The sequence below is a fragment of the Oryza glaberrima genome, chromosome 7 (genome assembly GCF_000147395.1).
Source record: "Oryza glaberrima chromosome 7, OglaRS2, whole genome shotgun sequence".
NCBI lineage: Eukaryota > Viridiplantae > Streptophyta > Magnoliopsida > Poales > Poaceae > Oryza > Oryza glaberrima.
Genome location: NC_068332.1, coordinates 16122259 through 16147042, shown reverse-complemented (window position 1 = coordinate 16147042; position 24784 = coordinate 16122259). Strand labels below are relative to the sequence as shown.

At 37.4% G+C, this 24784-nt stretch overlaps 2 protein-coding genes across 2 annotated transcripts; one reads left to right on the top strand and one right to left on the bottom strand.

Annotated features, from left to right (window-relative positions):
• Window positions 1-895: 895 nt before the first annotated feature.
• Window positions 896-5919, bottom strand: LOC127780238 (alcohol-forming fatty acyl-CoA reductase-like). Its single transcript, XM_052307166.1, has 10 exons — window positions 5841-5919; window positions 5461-5564; window positions 4236-4435; window positions 4042-4142; window positions 3671-3869; window positions 3402-3563; window positions 3200-3281; window positions 2235-2501; window positions 1598-1725; window positions 896-1058 (listed from the first exon to the last, which is right to left on the bottom strand). Exons 1-10 carry the CDS (start codon window positions 5917-5919, stop codon window positions 896-898), a joined length of 1485 nt encoding a protein of 494 aa, XP_052163126.1.
• A 2622-nt stretch (window positions 5920-8541) lies between these two features.
• On the top strand, window positions 8542-9407 carry LOC127778428 (non-specific lipid transfer protein-like 1). Its single transcript, XM_052305029.1, has 2 exons — window positions 8542-8935; window positions 9289-9407. Exons 1-2 carry the CDS (start codon window positions 8542-8544, stop codon window positions 9405-9407), a joined length of 513 nt encoding a protein of 170 aa, XP_052160989.1.
• Window positions 9408-24784: the final 15377 nt, after the last annotated feature.

Genomic DNA, 24784 nt, shown 5'->3' with positions numbered 1-24784 from the left:
TTCTGAGGGCGGTGGATCCGGCAACGCCGCCATCGGGAGAGCTGGATCTGCCGCCCGCCGCAGCTGCTCCCGAGGACGGGGGCGCTAGATCCGCCGCCCTCACTGCCTGTCGTCGCTGTTGGCTCTCGTCGTGCAAGCGCCACCGCGCACCGCTTAGGAGGGGGAGGTGAGGGAGAGACAAAGGAAGAGAGGAAATGAGAGGGGGAGGTAACTTAGAAATTTTTTAAGATGGTGAGGGGTAAGGGGAGGACGGTTAGACATGTATGCGGGCTTTTAAGAGGCCTGCCTGAAAAATCAATTTTCACATGCTGCCGCTTAATAGGTCCGTCTGTGAAAATAGATTTATTTTAGCATGCGGGCTTGTTAAGAGGCCCATTTACAAAAATTGATTTTTGAATGGGGTTTATAAGGGGCCGTATGCGAAAATAGAGTCCGTATACAGAAATTTATGTAGTAGTTTATTTTTTTCAGATCTTTTTGCGCCTACACAAATAAAATACTATAAATTCAGTTTCATGGTCCTTAAATTCTCGACTTTTACAAGCCCTTACAAGCGGTTCGAAAAAGGGCCATATAAAAGGTCGCCCAAAAAATGTTTTCAGTATCGGTGTTGGTATCGTTATAAAATATTCCCATCTAGAAATTAACACATACAGCATGTGTCATGTTTCGTAACACACCAACCCACGAGTTACAAAGAAATGGATGGCATTTTTAATCATGTGATGTTTAATTGTTCCTTCTACACTGCTGGGCAGCTTATTATATATAATCTCTGCTTCTCAAAAGCGACAACATAATGATCTTATTCACACACAGACATATCTCGATTGGTGATATTTTCTGCGTCTGGTAGATCAGCTTGATCGACCGATTTTGTTTTGTTGGGCTTGCACTACATCTTTTTGTGGGCATACTTCATAACGCCAGGTATGTGGCTGTTGTACAGATAGTACTCCCAGTCAATGGACTTGGGATCAAAATTAAGCACACAGGCTTCTTTGCTCTGGTCTTGAGTTGTCGCCGTCTGCAGTCTTGCCAAGTTTGTGCCATTGAAGCTACGCGTGCGCATGAAAAACAAAAGAATGATAAGAAGATTGACAATGAAAATCAGAGCTATTTCTAATTTACTGTAGAATGATTTGCTTTCAAATTTCACACCTAAACTTTCACTTGTAAATTGACATTTTTTTCTCTACGAACATGTGATTCTTTGGGTACTGATCGACATGGCACCAAAAAGTACTGATCAACTTGGCACTAAAAAGACAAATTAAACCAGTAATTTCTATACTACTATATCTGCAAAAACCATATAATTAATTAAGTTACTTTTAGAGAATATATATCTATTGATCATCTTATTTGTCTGTCAAACATGTTGATATCTGAAAATTATAAAAGCCTGCATTATAAGTATGCCTGTAACTTTTTTATTCAAATGGGTTAATCAATTAATAACTGGGTAGCATAAGGAAGCAATATGTAAAACATATTTATAATTTGCTCACATAATAACTTTTTTATGTCATGATTTATCTTCTAGCTATCTACCTAGCACTAGCAGCAGAAAAGAAAAGGTTGTAAAATAATATACCAGGCGTTGAAGAAAGCATATGGCATGTATAACTTGGCCAGAAGAACGAAATATCTGTAGCTTCTTATGGATTTATTGTAATACTGAGAAAAATATCCACCCAACAGTGTATTCACCAAATGCAGAACCTGGGTAACAAAGGATCGATATAGTCAAGTCATGCACCGGCCGGATTCATGTGTTAGCCATATATTGAGATTAAAACTGCTATAAATTATATTTTACACCGGGTAAAATGTATCTTGTTTCACTTTAAACTGGGTTTACTGCATACTTTCACTTTTACAACAGAGATATCAAAATAATTTTCACTTAATTTGCACTAGATTGCATCATATAAGTGAATGAAAATCTTATAAACCATGACCGAAACTTATGAAACTATTTAAATTTAAACCACATTTCACAAAGTTTCATCAACAATTTATAAAATTTGATGAAATTTCGATAGGTTAATTAATTTGATAATGCAGCCTGGTCATGGTTTAAATTTAAATAGTCTAACTGGAAATATGTGTTAAATCTGATGCAAAGTGAAACTAGTTATGCTTTACCCGGTGCAAAGTGTAATTTACTCGTTATATTTGTTAGAAAAAAAAAGAGCCTGGTGTGATCTAAAAGACAAAAAGAGTCTGACCTCTAAAGGTAGTTTGTATTTAAGAAACATGTATGCTCGGAAACCTGTTTTATTGGTAATGTTGAGCCTTTTGGTTTTGACGACTTTTCCGTTCTTTCCCATTGTCTGTGGATTAGCAGTAAAATAGCGATACATCAAGTCCAGCATGGTAGAGGTTGACAACGGGTTCTGCTGGGATGATGTCACATGGATGATAACTTGGCCTCTCTCACTCCAGTGAACGGCCATGGCTACCAACATCGCATTCACCACCATATCACCGGGAATCTATATATTTAAATAGAACACGACGTTGTTTATAAGCTTATTGAATTCGGTCTAGAAGAGAGGGAATTAATTAAAATGAGTAAATTTCAGAAAAAAAACAAAGGTATTATGATTTGTTGCATATACCTTATGTATTATAGTTCAAACGTTTTACAAAACCCCATCATTGTGCATGTTGAGCGTGAATTTACTTATAATTCTAAAATATATATGGAAATTTTAATTATTAAGTTTTTGACTAAGGATGATAAGGTTCATAGTTTAACTCTTTGCTACTTTGAAACAATATTTCAAATATGTCAAAATTAATCAATATTTTAATAAAGGTGGGGTTTTACGAAACATATAGACAAAAAAAACATATGGTTACATGCCATAATACCTGTGGTTTTATGCACTTTTATCATAAAACACGGGTTTTCTTCAAATTTACTCAATTAAAATTAATAGCACATCTGTTTTTATATATGATACCATTACTTTTCACATTATGTTTAAGCATTCTTCTTATTTAAAAATTTAATGTAAATATCTAAAAATATAAGTTAATGTCAGAGTTTCTTCGATGATAACACAAGTCACTAAAATGCAATATTTATATAATTGTTTAATAAAACAAATGGTTGAAAATCAATAAAAAATAATGTCGTTGTATATTAAAAAAAGGAGTATTTGTTGGGCATTACTGTAGTTCTTACCACATCAAGGATGACATGATCAGCACCGATGAAATGTGGAATAGTTTGTTTGGCGTAAGCAGAAATTATACTGTCAATTGTCCTACAAAAGACACGCATAACATATTTTTGGTCATGTAGAGTTACTAATTATGTAAACATAATTTGCGGTTTGGTGAACCAGTTATTAGAGTATATTTCTATTAATAAATATGAGGTATACCTAGTTCCTTCTATCCACCCAGGGAGCGGATCATGGTAAATGCTGGATACAATACTTGGGCGAATAATCACAACCGGAAGTTCACGCCCAAAGTGTCCAACTAGCATCTCACCCATTGCCTTTGTGAACACATACGTGTTGGGCCACCCAAATTGTCTAGCTCTTAACAAAAAGAACAAGTTTCACATGTCAGTATTAAATGCCAAAGAAAAAAATTAATATCCTTGCTTACATATATAAAACTTCAACTGTTATATATATTTTTAGACCTCTTCAATCCAAGTTTCTTCATGGTTATCTTTTCTGTTTGCTCCGATTTACCATTGGTGGAGTGCGTAAGTTCTGCCTTGACAGACTCAACCAATTGTAATTCAGCTGCAATGTCTAAATGGCATCCTTCCTTCAGTGTTTCCCCAATCTGAAATACCTTCTCCAATAAAAGTCCTTCTTGCTCGCCAGATACAAATGCTGTTCAGTCAAAAACATTCAATAGATCATAACTTTTATTCACACAAAAATTTTGCTTATATATATGTCACAGTGATTCTTGCAAGTAGTACATGCATGGTACGTTATGTATGCATGCATATTGAGGGACAAACTGATTTATACTATATTTAGTTATTTACATTGTACATACCAGTGGAAATATGGAGGAACATTTTCAGATTTGCACACTTCTTTGCAAATTTGCAAACATATTTTGCTCCTAAGACATTGGATGCCAAGGAAACATCATATCTGCATGCATTTTAATAAATATAAGTTGAATTACCAAAATTTATTGGCTTTTCCTCTTTTGTGGATAATATTCACTGTTGATGAAATGTTTACCTTTCATAAAAATTTGTTGTTGCAGCTCCATTAACAATGATATCAATCTCCTTTGACAATTTTAATATTTCCAAGCTCTCAAGGCCTAAATTCTCATTAATGATATCTCCGGCTAAAGGTGATATCTTTTCCTTCATGAAGCTATAGAAATTAGATCCATAGTTTTCTCGCAAGGGCCCAAAGAGTTCGTTCCCTATAACCTACAGGAAAAACATTACAATCTTAGTACTTGATGACTACTTAAATAATTTTTTACAGGGTCAGATAAAAGGGTCCAAAGAAAGGGAATTGGATTTTAAGTAGTCCTCGATGGTATAGGTTCTTGTTAGTTCCATCTAGTCAAAATAGTCATGACAAATGAGGGGCAAAATTAGATATATATTTGTTCATAATTAATAATTCATTAGTTTATATATGTTCATAATTAAGATATATATAAGTAATTAGCTAGGCTACCATAAGGGGTTCTTTATCAAGATGCCCCTTTTTTTTCGGGGAAAGATGCCCTTTTTTGAGAGGCTAAATCCCAAGTCAGAAGTTAGAATACGCTATAAAAGGAGACAAACCCTGTGCTCCAAAGTACTTTCATAGAGACGTGCGACCGCGCGTTGTACGTGTCATGCAAACGGTTGGACCTCACATAGATCCCATATGCGCTAGATTTTTAGACGTATGTATCTCTATTCACAAACTTTATTTAAAAAAAATTCTCTAATTGGAAACTAATTTTTTTAAAAAAATTCTCTAACGAGAGCACATGACAGGTTTCATGGTCATAACTAATTTGAGCCGATTCAGGATGTCCTTGGAACAATCCGCAACCTCCAGAACCAATCCGTACTATATCAACAATTGGAGGATCTCGTCTTCCAACTTCAGTTCACTCTCAATGCAGGCATCGCATCCATGCATCAAGTTGGTCCCAGTTTAATTCATGTAAATCACGATTTCTAATTCCGCTTTATTGACACCTATTCTTGATTAATCAGAGATTAATTTGAATAAGATCCTATAATAATTTTCGTTCTTAGCACTAACAAACTAAGACTAATTAAACGGCCACAGTACAAGTGTCCTAGGAAGAACCAAAACGATCACACTACGCCAGATCAGCCCTGACTGGTTAAACTGGAGGCTGTTAATTCTATCAATCAAAGAAAAAAAAAATAGGACCAGTAATTCTCTACAGGAAACCATCAGCTTGGAGTAGTAATTAATTAAGCACCTCATTCAGCACACGCTGCTCCGCGGATGATGTATCGGCGGCCCTCACCAGGAGAAAAATCTTCTTCACATCAGGCTGAATTCTCAGTATCTTCTCCACGAATACTGCAGCGTATGTCCAAGAAAATCAGACAGAACATGGCGGATTAATTAACCAACAAATGAAATTAAAACAATTAATCATCGTGATGACATAGATATGAATGAACAAAAAATAACATATAAATATAACATGTAAATGAACTTGTTTATGCCAAAGAAGTTGATGTATAAGTTAGACTTGATTTGAGTGTGTGTAGAAGTTCTTTCTATATGAAATGTGTGGTTTTAAGTTGTACTGCAAGTTTAAAATGCTTTATGGGTTGTTGGGTGTAGGAGTACTTTTTCCAAGAAATCCAGTTGAGCCAGTGATCAAAATGCTCTTGTCCTTGAAATATCCTGCAACTGTAGCCGCGTCCATATTGCTCTCGTTACTCTTCTCACTGTTGCTATATACGCAAGAGAGATCGATCTAGCAGCTAGTAGCTACAATGTTAATAAAGTGAAGTAACCCAGCTGGCTATAGCTTGTGTTGCGCACCTCGAAAGACAGTGGATGGCTGTATTTATAGGCTCGTATGCCCTTTCATGAAACAAATGATACAGCATATTTTTCTTTTATTCCGAATATTGATACAAATTTTTTACCATTTGACTATTCAGAGTCAGGACAGACAGTTAGTTTGATTGGGACTACGTAGCAAAAACCTTGGAACCTAGCTTACTAGTAAAATTGCAGTCTACATACGTAAGCAAATGGGTCTCGTACGTTGCAATTAGTATGACTGTTTCTTTTCCATCGGTATCACTTCGCTAATTAATCGCTATCAGATACGCAGGGTTAATTTAATTAGTTGTGTTTTTATGGATTAGGTTATATAGTATAAGATAGTTGTTGTTTTTTTTCCTTGATGCATCCATATAATATGATGATTAATTGGTAAAGGAGTGAGTATTAGATACTAAGGGGTACATGCGTGATGCCCTTAGAATTTTTTTTCTCCGTCGGCCGGAATCCCACTCCAATAAGACAATCACTAAGTCAGATCGGCCCACTTGTGACAGCCCGAAGTGCTTGTTATGGATGACTTCACCAGTGGTAGGTCCAACAGAATGTCGTAATAACAGGTGAGGTCATCGTCCGAGACCCGACCTCTGTCGGGGTGCAAATGGTGGCCCGTCATATATAGGTGGCCACCTACCTGCGATGGGTGGAATTATAGCAACCATTAGACATATCCGAGACCCAATAAATACCCTCAACAACCAACTGTTTTCCATCCCAACCCTGTACACTGTTCACATTTCGGTTGGAAGGGTAGGGGCATTTTTTTTTTTGAAATTGGAGTTAAAGAAAAACTTTGATAATTGTGTGATGAAGTTTTGTGTATTTGTGTATCTTCTATCACAGATGGAACGAAATTGGATGTACGGTAATTCTTGTAGGAACCAAGGGTATAGGGATGGGGTTGTTGAATTCATAAATATAGCGGACAGTGATAAAAGAACTAGGATGAGCGAATATATGCTATGTCCATATGCAAACTGCAAAAACGAGAAGATGTTCTCTCATAGTTCAGGGGTGCAATCTCACCTGATCCATAGAGGATTTGTGGAGCATTATAGTTGTTGGACCAGGCATGGAGAGCAAGAGACACCGGATGTTGCGATTGATGAAGTACCAGATATAAGCAACGAGCCAAATTGAGATGGTATGTTTGTCCCTTCTCCATTAGGTGCTGATACCATAGATTTCGACCCTATCACAAATGTTACATGATGTTGAAGAGCCAACCATAATGAGAGGGATTTTAAGAAGTTTAGCAAGTTGTGGTAGATTTTGAGATGCCTTTGTATCTCGAGTGCAAGCCGAAGCACACCAAGTTATCATCTATCTTAGAACTCATGAAACTTAGGGTAGGTAATAGTCGGTCAGACAAGAGTCGCAAAACTTTTCGAGTTTCTGAATGACTTGTTGCCAGAGAGGAACGAAATAAAAGACAACATATGAAACAAATCAAGTATTATGCCCATTGGATCTGGAAGTCGGAAGAATTCATGCTTATCAAAACAACTACATATTATGTTACAAAAAGTACACCAACTTGGATGCTTTCCCTGTTTGTGGAGCTTCTAGATACATGCGAGATATTAGTGAAGATGAAGGTCGTAAGTCCAAGAGGGGTGGCCTCACAAATGTGATGTGGTATGTTCCTATTGCTAAGCGCATGAAGAGAATGTTTATGAATCCTAAGCAAGCTTAGTACATTGGGATGTTGAAGAATTTAAGGTCGACGGTAAGGTAAGGCACCCAACAGATTTAGTGTAGTGGTAAGGTAAGACACAATAAATAGAGAATTTACAAAGGACCCGAGAAACATACTGTTTGCTATGTGTATGGATGTCATTAATCCATTTGATGATTTGAGCGGTTGTCATAGCACATGGCAAATGCTTCTTGGGAACTACAAGCTTCCTCCCTGGTAGTGCTTCAAGAGGAAGTATATTATGCTTGTCATGCTCGTTCAAGGATCGAGGTAGCCTGATAACAATATCGATATATTCATTGAACTGATAATCAATGAGAAAGGACTATATTTATACGATATCTATAAGAAGAGGTTCAGCATGCACGCGTAGACCATGAGGAAGGACTGTATTTGTAACTTTGGTCCAGAATGATTATATGTGTAATTTTACCGCAAACCTGTTTTTGTCTAATATATATATGTGTTATATTTCAATTAAAATGAAATTGCAGTGTGCGGGTAAACCTGCCAGATATTTTGAAAGGAAAGAGTATTGCCGGGGTTGCAGCGACAGCGATGGTTGCTTGGCGAGTTGCCATGCTGCTGCTACTTGTGTACTTCTACCTTACAGAAGACCTTCATTAATTCTATAAAGCAGACGCTATAAATAGACAAAATACTTGGCTATACCTCTACCTCTCCCACGAGCTAGTATTGGCAAGAAACCTAGCTCATCAGTCATCACGTAAATAAATTAAAACCAACAAGTCATACGATCTCCATCCATCTCACACGATGCAGCGCGGCGGCGCCACTGCCATGCCCACGCTCTTGATGACCATCTTCCTCGTGGCTCTCGTATCCGGTGGCCGGGTAGCGTCGCAGCCGCAGCCGCAGGAGGCGCCAGCGCCGGCGCCGGAGGGCACCGGGAGCAGTAGCGGCGCCTGCACCGCCGTGCTAGCCAAGCTGGCGGACTGCGTGCAGTACGCCACCGCGGGCAGCCCGCTGAGGCAGCCGCCGGGGAGCTGCTGCACCGAGGTGGAGCGCGGCGTGAAGGACCCCGCCGCCGTCGGCTGCGTCTGCACCCTCCTCGCCGGCAACACCTACGGCCTCCCTCTCAACCTCACGCGCGCCGCTGGCCTCCCCGCCGCCTGCGGCGCCCCGCCCACCGCCCTCAGCAACTGCAATGGTACACACGTCTTGAATGCATGTTACGTTTTCCCTTTAATTTCTTCCTGTTTTAAATATATAATCCATTCTTTTCATAATATAAGTTGTTTTGACTTTCTTTTTATCAATCTTTGTTAAATTTAATTAAGTTTATAGAAAAAAATAGTAATATTTAGGCCGGTTTGTTTGGCAGAGCTCTAAATCTGATACAAAATCAGAATTAATTATATTCTTTAGTCCCAGTTCCTATTCAAACGGGGACAAATATGATTTTTGGCATCGGGGTAAAGATCAATTCTATAGTAGTGTATAAAGATGGAAATGCATGCTTTAAATTTAAATCTCTAATTTGGTCCTCGTCATTTTATGCAGTGCCTTCACCAAAAGGTGGAGACAGATCTGGTTCATCACCCAAGTCCGCGGCCACTCTAGCCCCGATCACAATAGTCGTCTTCATCACCACAGTAGCAGCTGTCTTCTGCTACCTCTAAGAATTTATTGAACTTCATGATGCCATGCCAAATTATGTACCGACAACCATTTTGTACTTATAGGAGATCAACTTTTCGTCGAATTTGTGTAATTTAATTTTTTTTTTTGCAAAATTCATGTCTTACAGCTGTAATGTGTACTCTATTGTAATCTTGTTGTGGAATAAACTACATGATGTTCAGCAGTTGGAATAGTATTTATTGAATTGGTCGAAATGACGATATTCGATCGGTACAATTTCTGTTGAGTCAACTAGCTAGCATGGTGTTACCATGTGTGTTGCGATAGAATTTATATCTAAATAACTACAAGAATAAATTAAGAACAGTTATGCTCAAATCTAAAATATTTCTAAATTTAAATGAGAACAATTTAATCAACCATTATATATCCACAACAAATTTTTAAACAAACACGGAAAAATTTGTGAGCACAAACCAAGGGTATATAAAAATCAAGGATTTGTGCGGACGAATTCCATGACCGTCCGAGAAAATTGATTTTGATCACTGGAGGCTCTATTAAGGAACCGCTCATGAAAATGAATTTCATGATTTTGATTTTTGTATGCGCAAAAAAATCCTAAACATATACTCCCTCTATCTACTTTTGATAGTAATATTTCATCTTGGCACATAGACCAAGGATAATTAATTCTATCCATTTAAATATGCTACTAGTTATTCCTCGTAAACAAGCGATTCATTAATATTTATATTTCTCGATGCCCATGTAGCCAATCTTGTGTGGAAGAATGGAGAGTAACGCATTAAATACGAGAAAGTTACTAAAAGGATATGTTGTTGGATTGAAATATACTTATCAAAAATAATTTTTTCAGATTTGGAAATATGTCTATCAAAAGTAGATGGAGGGAGTATTTTGTATCTTAGTAGATATATAAACACAAATCACATGATTCATACTAAGTATGAGTGTGCGCGGTATATAGTTTGTGACTGTGAAATGGAGGCTATTTTTTTAACTTCACCTCTCTCAAAACTTGTGACATATTTTTGCACATTAAATGACATCAAACAAAGAAATGATCAATCAACTACAATTCTACAAACATGTAGATCACGTTGAGAACAACAACTTTGATATAGGGCAAGATATAGGGCAAATTATTGTCCATCCGAGCTCATTTTAAAAAACTAAAAAAAATCCTTTTTTTTGTAAAAATAGATGTGAGAGTTAGTAACGCATATTTGGGCATGTAAATGATTTCAAATAAATAAATAATCAACTATAGAGTTGTAGGTCTCATTGGGTGCAACAATTTTTATATAAAGTTTATCATCATCCGACTTCATATGAAAGAATTATAATTTTTATTTTCATATTTTAAAGGTGCAAAACTCGATTTTTACAGGCCTTCTGTATGAGAACCACTCGTAAAAAGAATATTTTAAGAGTTGCTCTTTAAGAAGTCCATCAATAAAAATCATTTCAAAGTGTGGTTATTTAATAGTCCGCTTAGAAAAACCTTTTTCCTTGATCTTAGCTAACTACTATTTTAAGTCCAATTGAGGTTAACCATAATTCTCTATGATCTTCACATTCTTTAATATTGCTAGGTCCATATTTCCTTAAATTAGTATTTTTTTTAATACAATTGTTCACTTATGTCATATAGTCTCTATATGAGTATATGTTATGTAACCAATAGTGAATGTCCATACTAAAGAAAATATTAATTGGGTCATATTAAAAGAAATATTGTAAGGATTTCATATAACTTAGGTGTATCTCAATCATACTTAATATGAACTTTCTATTCTTTTTGAAAGTATGGACTTCCGAATGCAGGCATGCCCCTAATGAACCGCTTGTGAAAAAAATAGATACTAGAACTTGTAACAAATATTTATGCACCTATTTTTAAGAGCAGCTTGTTAAGAAAATCGCTCATGAATATAGATTTTTATAATTAGAAGAACTCTCCACAAAATTATCCCATTTTTTCATGCATTTTTCTTAACAAACCACCCCCCCCCCCCAAAAAAAAATCATGATTTTCACATGTGGTTCCTTAAAAACCGCCTGCGATAATAGATTTGTTTTTGCATGCGTTTTTCTTAATGACCTAGCCATAAAAATAGGTTTTCATTGACGGTTTTGTGAACCTGAGGAAGCATCGGCCATTTTAATAGGTGTTGTTCTTTTATGTCTGCTTGTGAAAAAAAATTCAAGGGAGAACTGAAAGATTATTGATGAGCTTGGAGAGGACGCGTGGGGGGTGGGGGAGGGGGTGGAGGGGATGGTTAATAGGAAGTTTAATAGGAAATATGGAAGCTAGAGCGAGATAAGGTTGGATTGTCTGATAACGGGTTAAACAGTCCGATGTAAATAGGATTTGTTCCAATTAAGATCGGAATATCTAACCAATGTACCAGAAACACTAGCAAGCCAACACCTAAAGATCTAGATGCAACGCACAAGAAAGTAGATAACCCCAAACAACAACTAGTTTAGAGCGGCACAAAAGCAAAGCAACAAGGAGGTCAAGAGAAAGTATATCACAGAGGTTTGTGTGATAATATATTTCTCGGAGCTCAAAACTTTGAGGCAGTGGCGGAGGCAGCGTGGGGGCTGGGGGGGTCTTTAGACCCCCCCCACCCAACCCCCTAATGAATCATTATAAGACTCCCCCCTAAAGTTTAAATCCATATATCTATTGCAAGAGGGCTAAAATAGACTTTGACCGAGATTGTTAGAAGGCCCAAAAGGCTAAGGAGCCCCCACTATAATTTTATCCTAGCTCCGCCACTGCTTTGAGGGGATTCTAGTCTCTCTTGAGGAGCGGACAAAGAGCTGGATCTTTTTCAACCGGTCCTCATGAGGTTGCATAAATGCACTCCTCCACTAAAGGTATCTCTTTCCTTTTAGGGACGAGATCCGGCCTTCACAAGCTTTCCTTAGCTAATCACAAGTAGATTCGTGGTTAAAGAGCGATGCCTAGCCATCTTGTAAGCCTTAACCTCCAAGAGTAATAAATACCACACAACTCTTAAACGAACCCTAGTGCTTAAAATCGACAGCAACGCACACTAGGCTCGCAAACTCCAAATCCTTAACCACACAGATCCAGGTCATAAAGAGCAGGAGACATTTGAGAGAGAGAGAAGGCACAAAAATCCAAAGCAACATAGCACAAACCTCAATCCTAAGAAAGATGTGAGTAAATGAATTGGGTAATCTTAGAAGACACATTTTTACTATTATAAGTCTTCTTCGGCCTAGATGTTTCAAACCAAAGGCCAAAATATTAGCTTAAAATTTGAAATAGCCAAAATATATGAACATTTGATACCATGTTTAAATTTCAAGACAAATTTCAAATTAAAATAATTAAATCACTCTAATTTATTCGGTTTGTCCATAGCTGATAACATTAATTCACGCAAAAATAATTAAGTAAAACAATGGATGTTTAGGAAATATATCTTCCCTTGCAACGCACAGACATAATTGGCTAATTGCTAGTAATAAATAAATTAAAATAAATCAATTCTAAACAATTCTCGGTACAAATCAACATATATACACCCCTAGAACGACACATTGCTGCCACACATTCGCAGCGCCACCTTGCATGAAACATTCCAGAGGGATTATATGCAGGTCGAGATACGTCGGTCCGTCAAAGCGAGCGACGGACAAGTCAGTACTCCCTCCGTCAAGTTTACTTTTCATGCACTAATCTCGTACGTAACAATACGAAACCAATAAAAGACTGGAATACTACTATTAATTTTATCAAACCGTAATACAACTGTCTACTTGTAATACAATTATTCTTTATATTTACTTTCACAAACTACAATACAATAATTATGTAAAAATAGATTTATTTTAGGATAAATGAGAGGAGCCTAAAAAAATGGCCCCCTTAATTTGAAAAAAAAACATATGAATTTCAAAGGATTTATATCCTATGGGAAATAATATCCTATGAGACCCTTTTGAAACAAAGGATTGATTCATACCAATTCTTTTAAAATTCTTATGGAATGGACTATTGTAAAGAAATTTTGGAGGAAAATTAACATGTGGTCTTACTCATATTTTTTTCTTCCTGTGTCTTGAATTCCTACATTTGTTCTGTATAACTATCAAACGGTAGTTTGAAACTTTCCTGTGTTTTCATATCCCATAGAAATACAATGAACATGATTTTCTATTCTTATATTTTTTTCTATTCCTGTGTCTTGACCATCATATGTTTCAAAGGGACGACCAAGGAAGTACGTAGCTAGGTAGCTTAATTTGGTCACGTGCAGGGTAAGGATTATATCGGATATACACTCCCAAGAGACCATCCACTTCACAAGATCTACTTTCCTTGGCCCTAGCTTGTTTAGGTGGAAACGACTAAGACCATCGTATATATTGCGGAGGTTAGGCCAGCATAAGATGTTGATGTATGAGTACAACGAACTTCTCGATGCACATAAATTCTAGGCGTGGGCGGACCGCATGCAGCAGAGCTAGCTCGATCGATCGGCAACAGCTGCACCCCATCCAAGCCGTCGATCTGTATGACGACAAAAATATACAAATTAATCGATCAGATATAACAGCTGAGGGCGTTGATTAAACAGCTGATGATCGATCTGTTAGGATGAAAAGTTAATTTTCCATGACCGGCAAAGGGCTAATCACAATCGCTACGTGGTTGGGCGAGACCTGTTCAAATTAACACCGGTTAATTGGATCTACTTGGCTGAACCCTGCAAATCGACCAAACAAAAAGGTAGGAGTCAAATTTGTGATATGTATGACTGTTCTATATATAGTGTGGACTGGGGAGGACGTACGACGATGGTTTCCACTAGAATTTTATTATGAATACTGTTTTCCGTTAGATATTTTGCAGGAGATATTTTGCCCTAGACCCATACTATGTTTTTTTAAAGAGCAAATTTCAGAAAACTATAACTTTAGTGACAAAATTATCAGTTTGCTGTAATACTAGGGGCATATGTTTCAGTTTGCTGTAATAATAGTGCAGAAAATTATCATAAAACTGCAACTTTTACGTTATATGCTATTACAGCTGTCACTTATATATATTATAGCAGCATATAACATAAAAGTTATAGTTTTGTAATAATTTCGCACACTATTGTTGCAGCAAACTGAAACATGTCGCTAATGTTGCAGCAAACTGATAGTTTTGTCACTAAAATTGTAGTTTTCTAAAATTTACTCTGGTTCAAATGATATACTAGAAACAGAATGCATTGTTTGCTCACCTTTTACTACAGTACATTAATTTACTTAGCACTAGCTTATTAGTCGTAAAACAAGGGTGTAGTATGACTTCTATAATCTGAACTTAATAAGAAGTAATTCAGATGTCCTCGCCAAAAAGAAAAAAAAAAGCAGAGAGAGAAGAAACTATACAGATGTACTGCTGTCGTTCATTTTTGCTGGAGGTTCAGATAGGATTCAATAAGTTTGTGCTTATTTATTTTTTTTTCTACTGGTGTTAATGCCGGTGTACACCTCTGTCGGTTTGGATGTGTCCTTTATGTCTTTATGTCTTCGTTTGAGGTGTGTTTGTGTTTCGAACCTTTTTTAATAATTGGCTATAGCTCTAAGAGTAAAGATCGGGATTTTATTTCATTATCAAAAATAAAACTACTATCGTTCACTCGTTCTCACATTTTGGGCTGTTGAACACTACATTTTGGAGTTTGGACTGACGACACTCGATGACGACTCTCATGCTTGTTGATACTAGTATCTATCTATTATGTTATTCAGACAATTTTAAAAGTAGGTACCACGTTCGTTGTAGGAGCTTTAAATTCTCACATTAATTAAAAAATTAAGTTGGAATACAAATTAATAATAACTGAAATTCTGAATTAAAAATAAGCAATACTGAGAGAAAGAGTCTATATAAGAACCCAATACGATATTAATTAAATTTGAAATAAAAAATAAAATAAATTCCAAAATTAAAAAAGAAGAGTTTAAGTATGAATACAATTGAAAGATAAATGAAATTTAGAATTAAAAGTAAGCAATATTGAAATAAGAGTACATATAAGAACCCGCTACGAGCTTAATTAAAACTCGAAAATAAAAAATAAAATAAAATATGAAATTAGAAAAATAATTGGTAGGAATACAATTTATAAATAACTATAATTCGTAATAAAAATAAATATTATTCAAAGAAGAGACCATCTAGAACACATGACGAGATTAATTAAAATTCGGAATAACAAATAAAATAAATTCTAAAAATAGAAAAATAGTTATAAGAGTTCAAGTAGGAATAATTTATAAATAAAAAATATTGGAACGAATAGTATGGAACTTACAAAAAAAATCATCTATATCACAAGATGACAAATGACACAAGAAGGGAAGAAGCAACATGCCTGTCAAGAAACACAGTGGTGGCGGTGACGAGACATAAAAAACTATTAATTAACAACACCTAAAATGGAATCCCAATAACGATTAAAAGGAGGATGACAGACATGCCGCTAAGCAACATGGTGATGGTGATTGCGGGACTTTTGAAATGTAAAAATAAACCCCAATGATAATCATATTCGATTTTGAATATCTCAATGATAAAAAGAGAGTAGGTAGTAGTAGATCGAGCAAGGTTTTAAGAAAAATGAATGGAAGCAATGATAGATCGAACAGGCAAATAAAGAAGGGGTCATAAGGAAGTAAGGGATAGCAACTGTCATGACTTTCAAAAACTACAAAATTAGAAGCGCGAGGATGATAAGATTTGGCTATTTAACAAATTTTAAGTAAAAACATATAGAAAATAGATAATTTTATATAGATGCTAGCCGAGCAATCACGCGGGTCACCTAGTTGTATTAAAGCGCTCCCAAGATGGAACGTACTCCTTCCTATAAGACAAATCAAGTCAAAGTCAGTTAGTGGCACGACAACAGATCTATTCCTACTACATAGTACTCCCGTTGTCCCAAATTAAGCGCAGTTATGTGTTTCAGTGCCCAACTTTGACGGTCCATCTTATTTAAAATTTTTTTATGATTAGTATTTTTATTGTTATTAGATGATAAAACATGAATATACTTTATGCGTGATGATAAAACATGAATAATACTTTATTTATGCGTGACTTAATTTTTTTTATAAATTTTTTAAAATAAGATGAATAGTTAAACGTTGGACACGGAAATTGATGGCTACACTTGAAATGTAACGGAGGGAGCAGTACTATACTAAGAGTCAAAGTCAATTTTTGATCGACTCGTCGTGAGCTTTACGTACAGTAACACTAACTATTTCACATGTGCGCCATGCTAGCTTCGTTTTCCAGTCATGTTACATTTTACAACTCCACAGGGTTAGGAAACAATTTCTCAATACAAATTTGTGACAATTCCAAATAGAAAATTTTGATGACTGTCAATATAAATATGTGATGAATTGGGATGAATATCTAGTGAAACAGTACGGAAATTTCAATTAGAAACAGTACGCTATAGAAATTGAAACTCCAGATTGAAAATCGGAAATCGCGCGCTACGATCAGGAATTTCCGTACTGTTTTTCACGTTATAGCATCACGTTCGCAATAGCCTATAGGACCCATTTTTTCGCACATGCAACGCTAAGATTTCAAATGTGAGCAACCCAAATCCAGATTTTAGTATATTGGCAGGATTCTGATGTGCAGTATAGTTCCATTGAACCGGATGTCCAACAATATGATGGGCAATTGAATTGCAAATTGAATTGACTTTTCCCGGCGAAAAATTGAATGGAGTTTTGTTTTTTTAATAATGTTTTGACATACTTAACTGAGCAAATTTTACAGTACTTGAGGAGGTACCACTTTTTCTAGGTATCAAGAGGTACCAAATTTTACACTAAAATTTTCGTACTTCATACTACCTCCTCAAGGATTGTACAATTGCTCTACTTAATTAGGCGAATTGTTCACAGCTTATGTGTCTAAATAGGTTTAAGGCCCTGTTTGTTTCAACTTATGATTATTATAATCTAGATTATTAAGCCAGATTATAATAAGCTGGATTATAATAAGTTGACATATAATAAGCTATGAGTTGTTTGTTTGTCTGGATTATTGGAGGTATGGATTATTGGGTTTGAAAGGCTAAAGTCTATAATGCCCTCAGCTATCTGTTTGGTTGATGGTATAGGTGGGTAATTTTTCTCAAGTATGTAGGGGTAGTAGGTCTTTAGCTACTCAATAATCTGAAAAAAGCTCTTCTAGAGCAGCTTATTAGATTATAATAATTTGGCTTATAGATTATAATAATCTTCTATAATAATCTAATTGTTTGTTTCAACTTGCTACTAATAAGCTAGATTATAATAATCCTAAGCTGAATCAAACAGGGCCTAAATTGTGTTGATTTGATTACAAATCAGCTTCCATATGTATTTCTTTCTGTAATCTGAATAGCAAGCTAAGAGACTGGCCTAAACAATTGTTATTGGCTGATAAATAAGAGAGTATACTCTATTGTACTGGTAGGTTTTGCATGTTATTGCTAGAAACTAGGGAGGAAGAAAGCCCAATATTTTGTTAGGCATCAGGTTGAAGGATCGATTGACGTGGTCACGTGAACATTTAGTCTAGAAATAGAATTCCATACATAGCTTGCTCATATTAAAAAATAAGCAAATAGTCCATATAGAACACAATATGAAATTAACTAAAATTCGAAATAAAAAATAAAAAAAATTATGAAATTAAAAAAGAATAACAAGAGTTTAAAAGAAGAGACTATCTAGAACGCATGATGATATTAATTAAAATTCTGAATAAAAAAATAAACGAAATTCCGAAAATATAAAAATAATTATAAGAGTTCAAGTAGGCATAATTTATAAAAAAATATTGGAATGAAAAATATGAAATTTTCAAACAAAAAATTTCTTCTAGAACACATATGACAAATGATAATTAATAAGGTTGAGAAAAAACAACATGCCTGTAAAGGAATAAAGTGGTGATGGTTGATGGGACATCCAAAAACTATTAGCAAAACCTCAAATAGAATCCCAATAACGATTAAAAGAAGGGATGGCGGACATGTTGTTAAGCAATACGGTCACAGCGGTTGGCAGGACTTCTCAAAAGTAAAAAATAAACCATAAATGATAATTATGTTTGATTTTAAAATCTCAATGACAGTAGAGAGAAGAGGCAGTGGGCGAGCCATAGAGGAGTATAATGGCAAAACCGCTAATGGTTTGGTGGGACTTCTAGAAAGTAAAAAATAAACCCAAACGCTAATTATGTTTGATTTTTAAAATCCTAGGGCAGCGGCCGAACCGTACAGGAGTATAGTGGCAGCCTTTGACAAGGCTTCTAAAAATTATAAAAATGAAACCCAACGAGACAATAAACTCTAAAAACACATGGTCTAATTTTTAAAGTTCGGGACTTCTAAAAAATAAAAAAATAAACAATGATAATCATGTTTGATTTTGAAATCTCAATGACAATAAACTAAAAAGGGTAGGCAGCAGGCTAGCCGTAGAAGAGTACAGCAGCAAAGCCGCTAACGGTTTGGCGGGACTTCTAGAAAGTAAAAATGAACCTAAACAATAATTATTTTTGATTTTTGAAATTCCAATGACAATAAAGAGAGGAGGCACCAGACGAGCCATCCCAATGACAATAAAGAGAGGAGGCGGCAGACGGAGGCAGCAGACGGGCCGTAGAGTATAGTGGTAGCGCTTGACGAGACTTCTAAAAATATTATAAAAATAAATCACAACGAGATAATAAACTCTAAACACTACAAAGGTCTAATTTTTAAAGGTTCGGGAATTAAAATAATATAAAAAATAAACCCAATGATAATAATGTTCGATTTTAAAATCACAATGACAATAAAGAGGGGAGACAGTGGCGAGCTGTAGAAGAGTATTGTGGAAAAGCCGCTAACTGTTTGGCAGGACTAATAGAAAGTAAAAAAAATGAACCACAACAACAATTATGTTCGATTTTTCAAATCCCAACGACAATAAAGAGATAAGGCAGCGATCGATTCGTAGAGGAGTACAGTGGCAGCGTTTGATGGGACTTCTAAAAACTATAAAAACGAAACCCAATGAGACAATAAACTCTAAAAGCTATAAGATCTAATTTTTAAAGGTTCCATGGAGAATGAATATAAATAGTGGTAGATCGAGCAAGCAAATAAATAAGGGGTAACTTTTGAAAACAATAAAGTTAAACACAGGGATGATAATATTTGATCTTTCAAAGTCTTAAGATATCGAGATAACTATTTAATAAATTTAAGTAAAATCATATGAAAAATAGATAATTTTATATGGATGATAGCTGCGAAATTGTGCGGGCCACCCAAGTAGTTCATAAATAAAGAAGGGAGCAAAATCGCGTCCACGTTGCTCTCCCCGGGGTGACACATACGGCACTTAGCACCAGCTGCTGCCACCTTCCTCCCTCCTCTTCCCGCGCCTATCGTTGCCTGAGTGGCCGTCGGCAAAGCCGGCTGCCTGCTAGGATGGCAGCGGCGGGGTTTCTTCCCCCCTCGGTGCCGCTGCACGGCTAGGGATCAAGACACGCTTTGGAGGTGGAGAGTCGCCACGCCGTATTGATCCGAGCCTGCATGGCTGGATCCGGACAGGGAGAGACTGGCAAGCGTCCGTGGAGGTGCTAGCAGGGTGGCTAGCGGCGGTGGAGGTGTGGACAGATGATGGCGGTGACAGAAGTAGAGGAAAGGCGGTGGCAAGAGAGGACGATGGTATGTGGGACAGCAAGCGGTGGCCCTCGGCAGATCTAGCGCTCCGGCGCTCCACTGGCCTGATCCGGTGCCCTCTTCCATCTCCGGCAAGGGATGTCGGATCCCCTCGGTGGTGACGTCAAAGGAAGCTTTGGCAGCGGGGAAGAGTGCGAGGAGGCGCGCGATGGGCAAGACCAGCGGGCGGAGGTGCCAACGCTGCGGAGGACAGCGGCAAGCCCGTGGCGATGGCGGCCCAATGAAGGCACGATAGCTGTGGCCGGTAGCGGAGATGGCCGCCGTCGAGCCGGACAGCGGCAGAGCTCATGGCTACGACAATGGCAGCGTCGAGGTCAGCGGCGGCACTGCTGAGGCGGAGAACGGCACGCGAGGAAGTGCGGGGCGGCGGCGGAGGCCGGTGTGGTGTGTGCGAGGAGGCGCGGGTGCCCATGCGCCGGCGGAGGTTAAACGGCGGTTGGAGCATTGGTGCGTTAGCGATGGATAAGCAGGCAGCGAACGGCAGGTAAAAACCTAGCCCGGCCTTAGCCAGGCCGGCAACGATGGCGTTCAGAGCATCACTCCTTCTTTTGGGCATTTTCGTGCCATCCCATGCCCTTTAGTAAGGCTGCCGGGTGAAAAACCAGTCTCGGTTCTCTTTGAGACCTTGACAGACAGCGGCGGCGGTGCTTTCATCATTTATCTCCTTGGAGGCGTTGTCTAGGCAGCCCCCTTGCCGAAACCTCTGAAACAACCGGTGCAAGCTTACTCTAGATTCTTGTCTCCTTGTGTCGGTGCCTAGCTTACGCTACTAGGCCACGTTGCATGACCTAGGGGGAAAGCGGTTCCATTCTTCTTTGTCACCTTCTCTCCCTCAATCCCAAAGACATAGATAGAGTAGGGTTTTGTGTCGGTTGTAAGGGTTGGGTTTTGGGAGATCCCGGCTATACGTCCTTTGTTGGCCTAGCGCTGGCCGGTCTGGTGCTAGCCTTCTCCGGGGTCTGTGTTGGTGTTGTCGGTGTGTGGGTTGTGGTAATGTTTTATTTGTTCTCCTGATTACGACATTCCACACTTGTAATCATGTATTTTTTTTCCTGATTTATCAATGTGAACTTTGCATTGTCTGGTGCGAGTTGTTAAAAAAATATTCATAATTAAAAGCTTGCATGTGCTTAGATTTTTAAAAATGGGCCTATAGAATGATCCAATGAGAATTGGAAACCGTGTAGCTCGTATGCTCCACGTCCGAAGTATTCGTCCGAGAAGCACGCTTATTAGCTTTTTTTATTACACATGTGCCCTTTCCTAGTTCATATTGCTACCAATTGTTATAAAAATAGAAGATGTTTCCGTTATAATTTTGGTACGTTATCCGTGTTTGGATCGGTTTTAATTTTATGTTTCTGTCAAATCCTTTCCTTTTTTTTCTTACACCAGAGTGTCCCTCTTATCCGAGACGCGTGCAAATTAATTGGGCCCGCACCTTTTCACACACCTCTTGTTGCATGCAGCAATCGGGCCCGCCCCTGAGTCTGTTTTCCACACATGCCTTTGTGCACCGCTGCGATTGGGCCCGCAACGCCCTCGTGAATGTAATTTTTCACATGCCCGATTGGGTCACGACACCCTTGCGCATGTGATTTCCCCTTGCCACATGCCTGATTGGGACTGCGTCGCCCTCGCCTGCGATTTAAAAATTAAAGATGGTTTTGTCAATACTATGGTATACTGTCTGTATCCAATTCTCATCACGCATAACATTCATTGCGAAGTTACGACTCACGAGTGAACTATGATAGAGAGTCTGTGTGATGTGGATACCAAGCGAATGAAACTCGCAGAGTCCATGTGGATATGACGTACATTGTTGCCCAGATCATCTGATTCTATTTGTATTACACGACACAATTCCTGGGACATGTTAGCGTGATTTCAAGTTAGTCTTCACACATGCTCGTACGTACTACCAGTGATACCGCTACAATAATCCATAAGAATCAGTTTTACTTTCGAAAAGAACATACAACCGAAATAAAGGATGCTCAAAATCGTTGATTCCATCCGTCATCAATTTTTATCTAACTTGAGATAAAGCTGGAGGACAAATCGAGCTCATGTTTGAAGGCCTCATTTTTTTGGCTTATGTTATTCCTATAAGCCAAAATTTAAATTTTAGAACTTAATTTTGAATTCGATTTTTTGATTTTTTTATCATACTTTATTTTACAACATTTGCTTTTAGGTCGCTAAGAACATGTATATAAAATATTTGCACAAAAATAGTCTTTTATTCAGAAATAAGTAATTCGGATAAGCATATGAATAAATGAAACAATGGGCTATGATTATTTATCCACCGATACATATGTACAAATTAAATTGGCTCTATCCATTGCAACCTACGGGCATCTTTTCTAGTAAATAATAAATTAAAGATGTCTCTGAATTGTGACGAAGAAAATATTGATCAATGTTTCATTCATATTTCCAATCAGTGCCTATGAATAATTTTGCATTCAGTGGGAAGGCATCATATAGATAAAAATATTTGGTTTTTGATTGATGATTACATGCTGGTAAATTTTAACTTAATTTTATAGTTATTCTGAACCATGCAATTAAATAAATTCAACTTATCAACTGCTCTAATTATATTATCTTAAATAAAAGGGAATATGGCACCCTTGATTATCAATATGTATGAAGGGTGAAGACTAAAGCATATCGGGACAAAAATTCCATATTTGTTAGTTAAGAATACTACATATTCAGTAATGCACAGCAGGTCATTTTGTGATGGATCAACATTACTGTCGATGCTAGGAATCCGCAATATGAAAAGGGTGTAGCGCATGAGAACTAAAGTACGTGAGTTGGATGACAAAAGATTTATACAAGTTTACGACCTTATCGAGAGGTAATATCATACTCATGATGTTAAGGGATTTGTATATATGAGGTGCTGTATCTCTTCTTACTATATAGTTGGTACCCACTAGAAAAGTTATTACTATATAAAGCTTGCACCATGTTTTGCCACATCATCGTTTATTTTCAGCCGTTGGATTGGTCTGCATGTTTCCAGATGAACGATGTTGATATCTTGGGCCAACTTCCCATCATTTTTTTTCCGTTGGCCAGCCCACCCTGCACACGCTCCTTAAATTCTTGGAAAAAAGTTAATCATATTGCCAAGAGGCTAATATGACAAACGATGTTTTTATAAAGTTTTGAACTTACTCAATTAATCATAGGCTAATCCTGTTTTTTACACCTAACATATCTTCACAGCAATCAAGCAAATCGACCAGCTCGGTACGCTAGAATACCATGTACCTTGAATTGGGTTTCCTGATTGAATTGTACTTGTTCAAACGAACATTTAGGCGCATCTCTATCTCAACATTGTAAATCTCCTTTTCTTCGTATGCTGATTCAGTGACCAATTTATATCAATTTTATGCACTTGGAAAATTTTATAGTGTGCCCGCTGCAACGCGCGGGGTATGAACTGGTTGATATAATGATCTTAGGTGTGATTATGCCCTTGAGGGGCCTCCTACCTGCCTTATGTAGGTCGGGGGCAAGATTATAGATAAAACCTAACTAAACCTGGTATCTATTTGACAATATTCCGGAGTCAGAGCTATAGGCCGTATCCCTTAATACTCAGGAAAACGTAATACTCAAGGCTTAATCCTTTACATATTCTAGAGATATAAACTATCTCATATAATCAGTCGATAAACTAACCGTATGGGTATATGATACCGGTAATCTCCACAGTAGCCCATGAGCCCTTCACACTCGAAAATACGGTCGCATCGGCTACTTTGATAATACTGTCTTAAATCAATTTGTTAAATTCTATAGACAGTCGATTGGTCATGTTTAGGGTTTATTATTCTTTGATATATCCAGTCCATACCGATTTGGTCTAACTCCATCGACTGAGACCATCAACGATATGCTATCGGCCTATCGATCGATCGGCTATCGATCGACTGACTCTGCTTTTATCCTTTCTTGCTGATTGCAGGATCAAATCAGCTGGTACGCCCTAGACACACTCGAGGCTGACCTTGGACCTGCACTGGAGTTAAGCAGATCTCCTAGGCTGCCGTGTTTTCACATCAACAAGCTTTTGGCACATCTAGTGGGACAAAGTTTCGTTATTCAACTATGTCGTCACTGTCTGACATTGGTAAAGAAAATGTTATAACTGCCAAGGTTGAAGATCTGTCTGAAGAGCAAAAGGCAGAGATGGAGCAGAAGATACAAGAACTGAAGAAGGCATATATTAATTCTTTTTCTATGACTCGGCAAGGGAAAGTTATTCAAAAGTACAAGTGCCAAATGCCGAAGTTAGAAGGAGAAGGATCATCTGGTGCCAAAGGAGAGCAGAAAGAAGATGATAATAATAAAAATCAATTGATGACTTTATAGGATCGTCTTGATTTAGCTGTGCACCATGCGCTCATCAACCAATCTGGAATCTTGGTCACCACATTGTCAAATTTGATCAACTCAGTGGTTGATGGGTCGATTGCTGAGTAGAAGACAAGAGGACCAGTATATTTACCAAGTGGTGTTTTTTTTCCAAATATAGAGAAATCAAGACTAGTCTTGGGAAAGCCGAG

Excerpts from the sequence above, each read along its gene's own strand:
- LOC127780238 (XM_052307166.1), bottom strand. The coding sequence starts at position 5,919 with ATGGACGCGGCTACAGTTGCAGGATATTTCAAGGACAAGAGCATTTTG. Across the intron at positions 5,565-5,840 it reads AACTGGATTTCTTGGAAAAA|TATTCGTGGAGAAGATACTG; the intron begins GTACTCCTACAC and ends CATACGCTGCAG. Across the intron at positions 2,502-3,199 it reads ATCATGTCATCCTTGATGTG|ATTCCCGGTGATATGGTGGT; the intron begins GTAAGAACTACA and ends TTAAATATATAG.
- LOC127778428 (XM_052305029.1), top strand. The coding sequence starts at position 8,542 with ATGCAGCGCGGCGGCGCCACTGCCATGCCCACGCTCTTGATGACCATC. Across the intron at positions 8,936-9,288 it reads CGCCCTCAGCAACTGCAATG|TGCCTTCACCAAAAGGTGGA; the intron begins GTACACACGTCT and ends CATTTTATGCAG.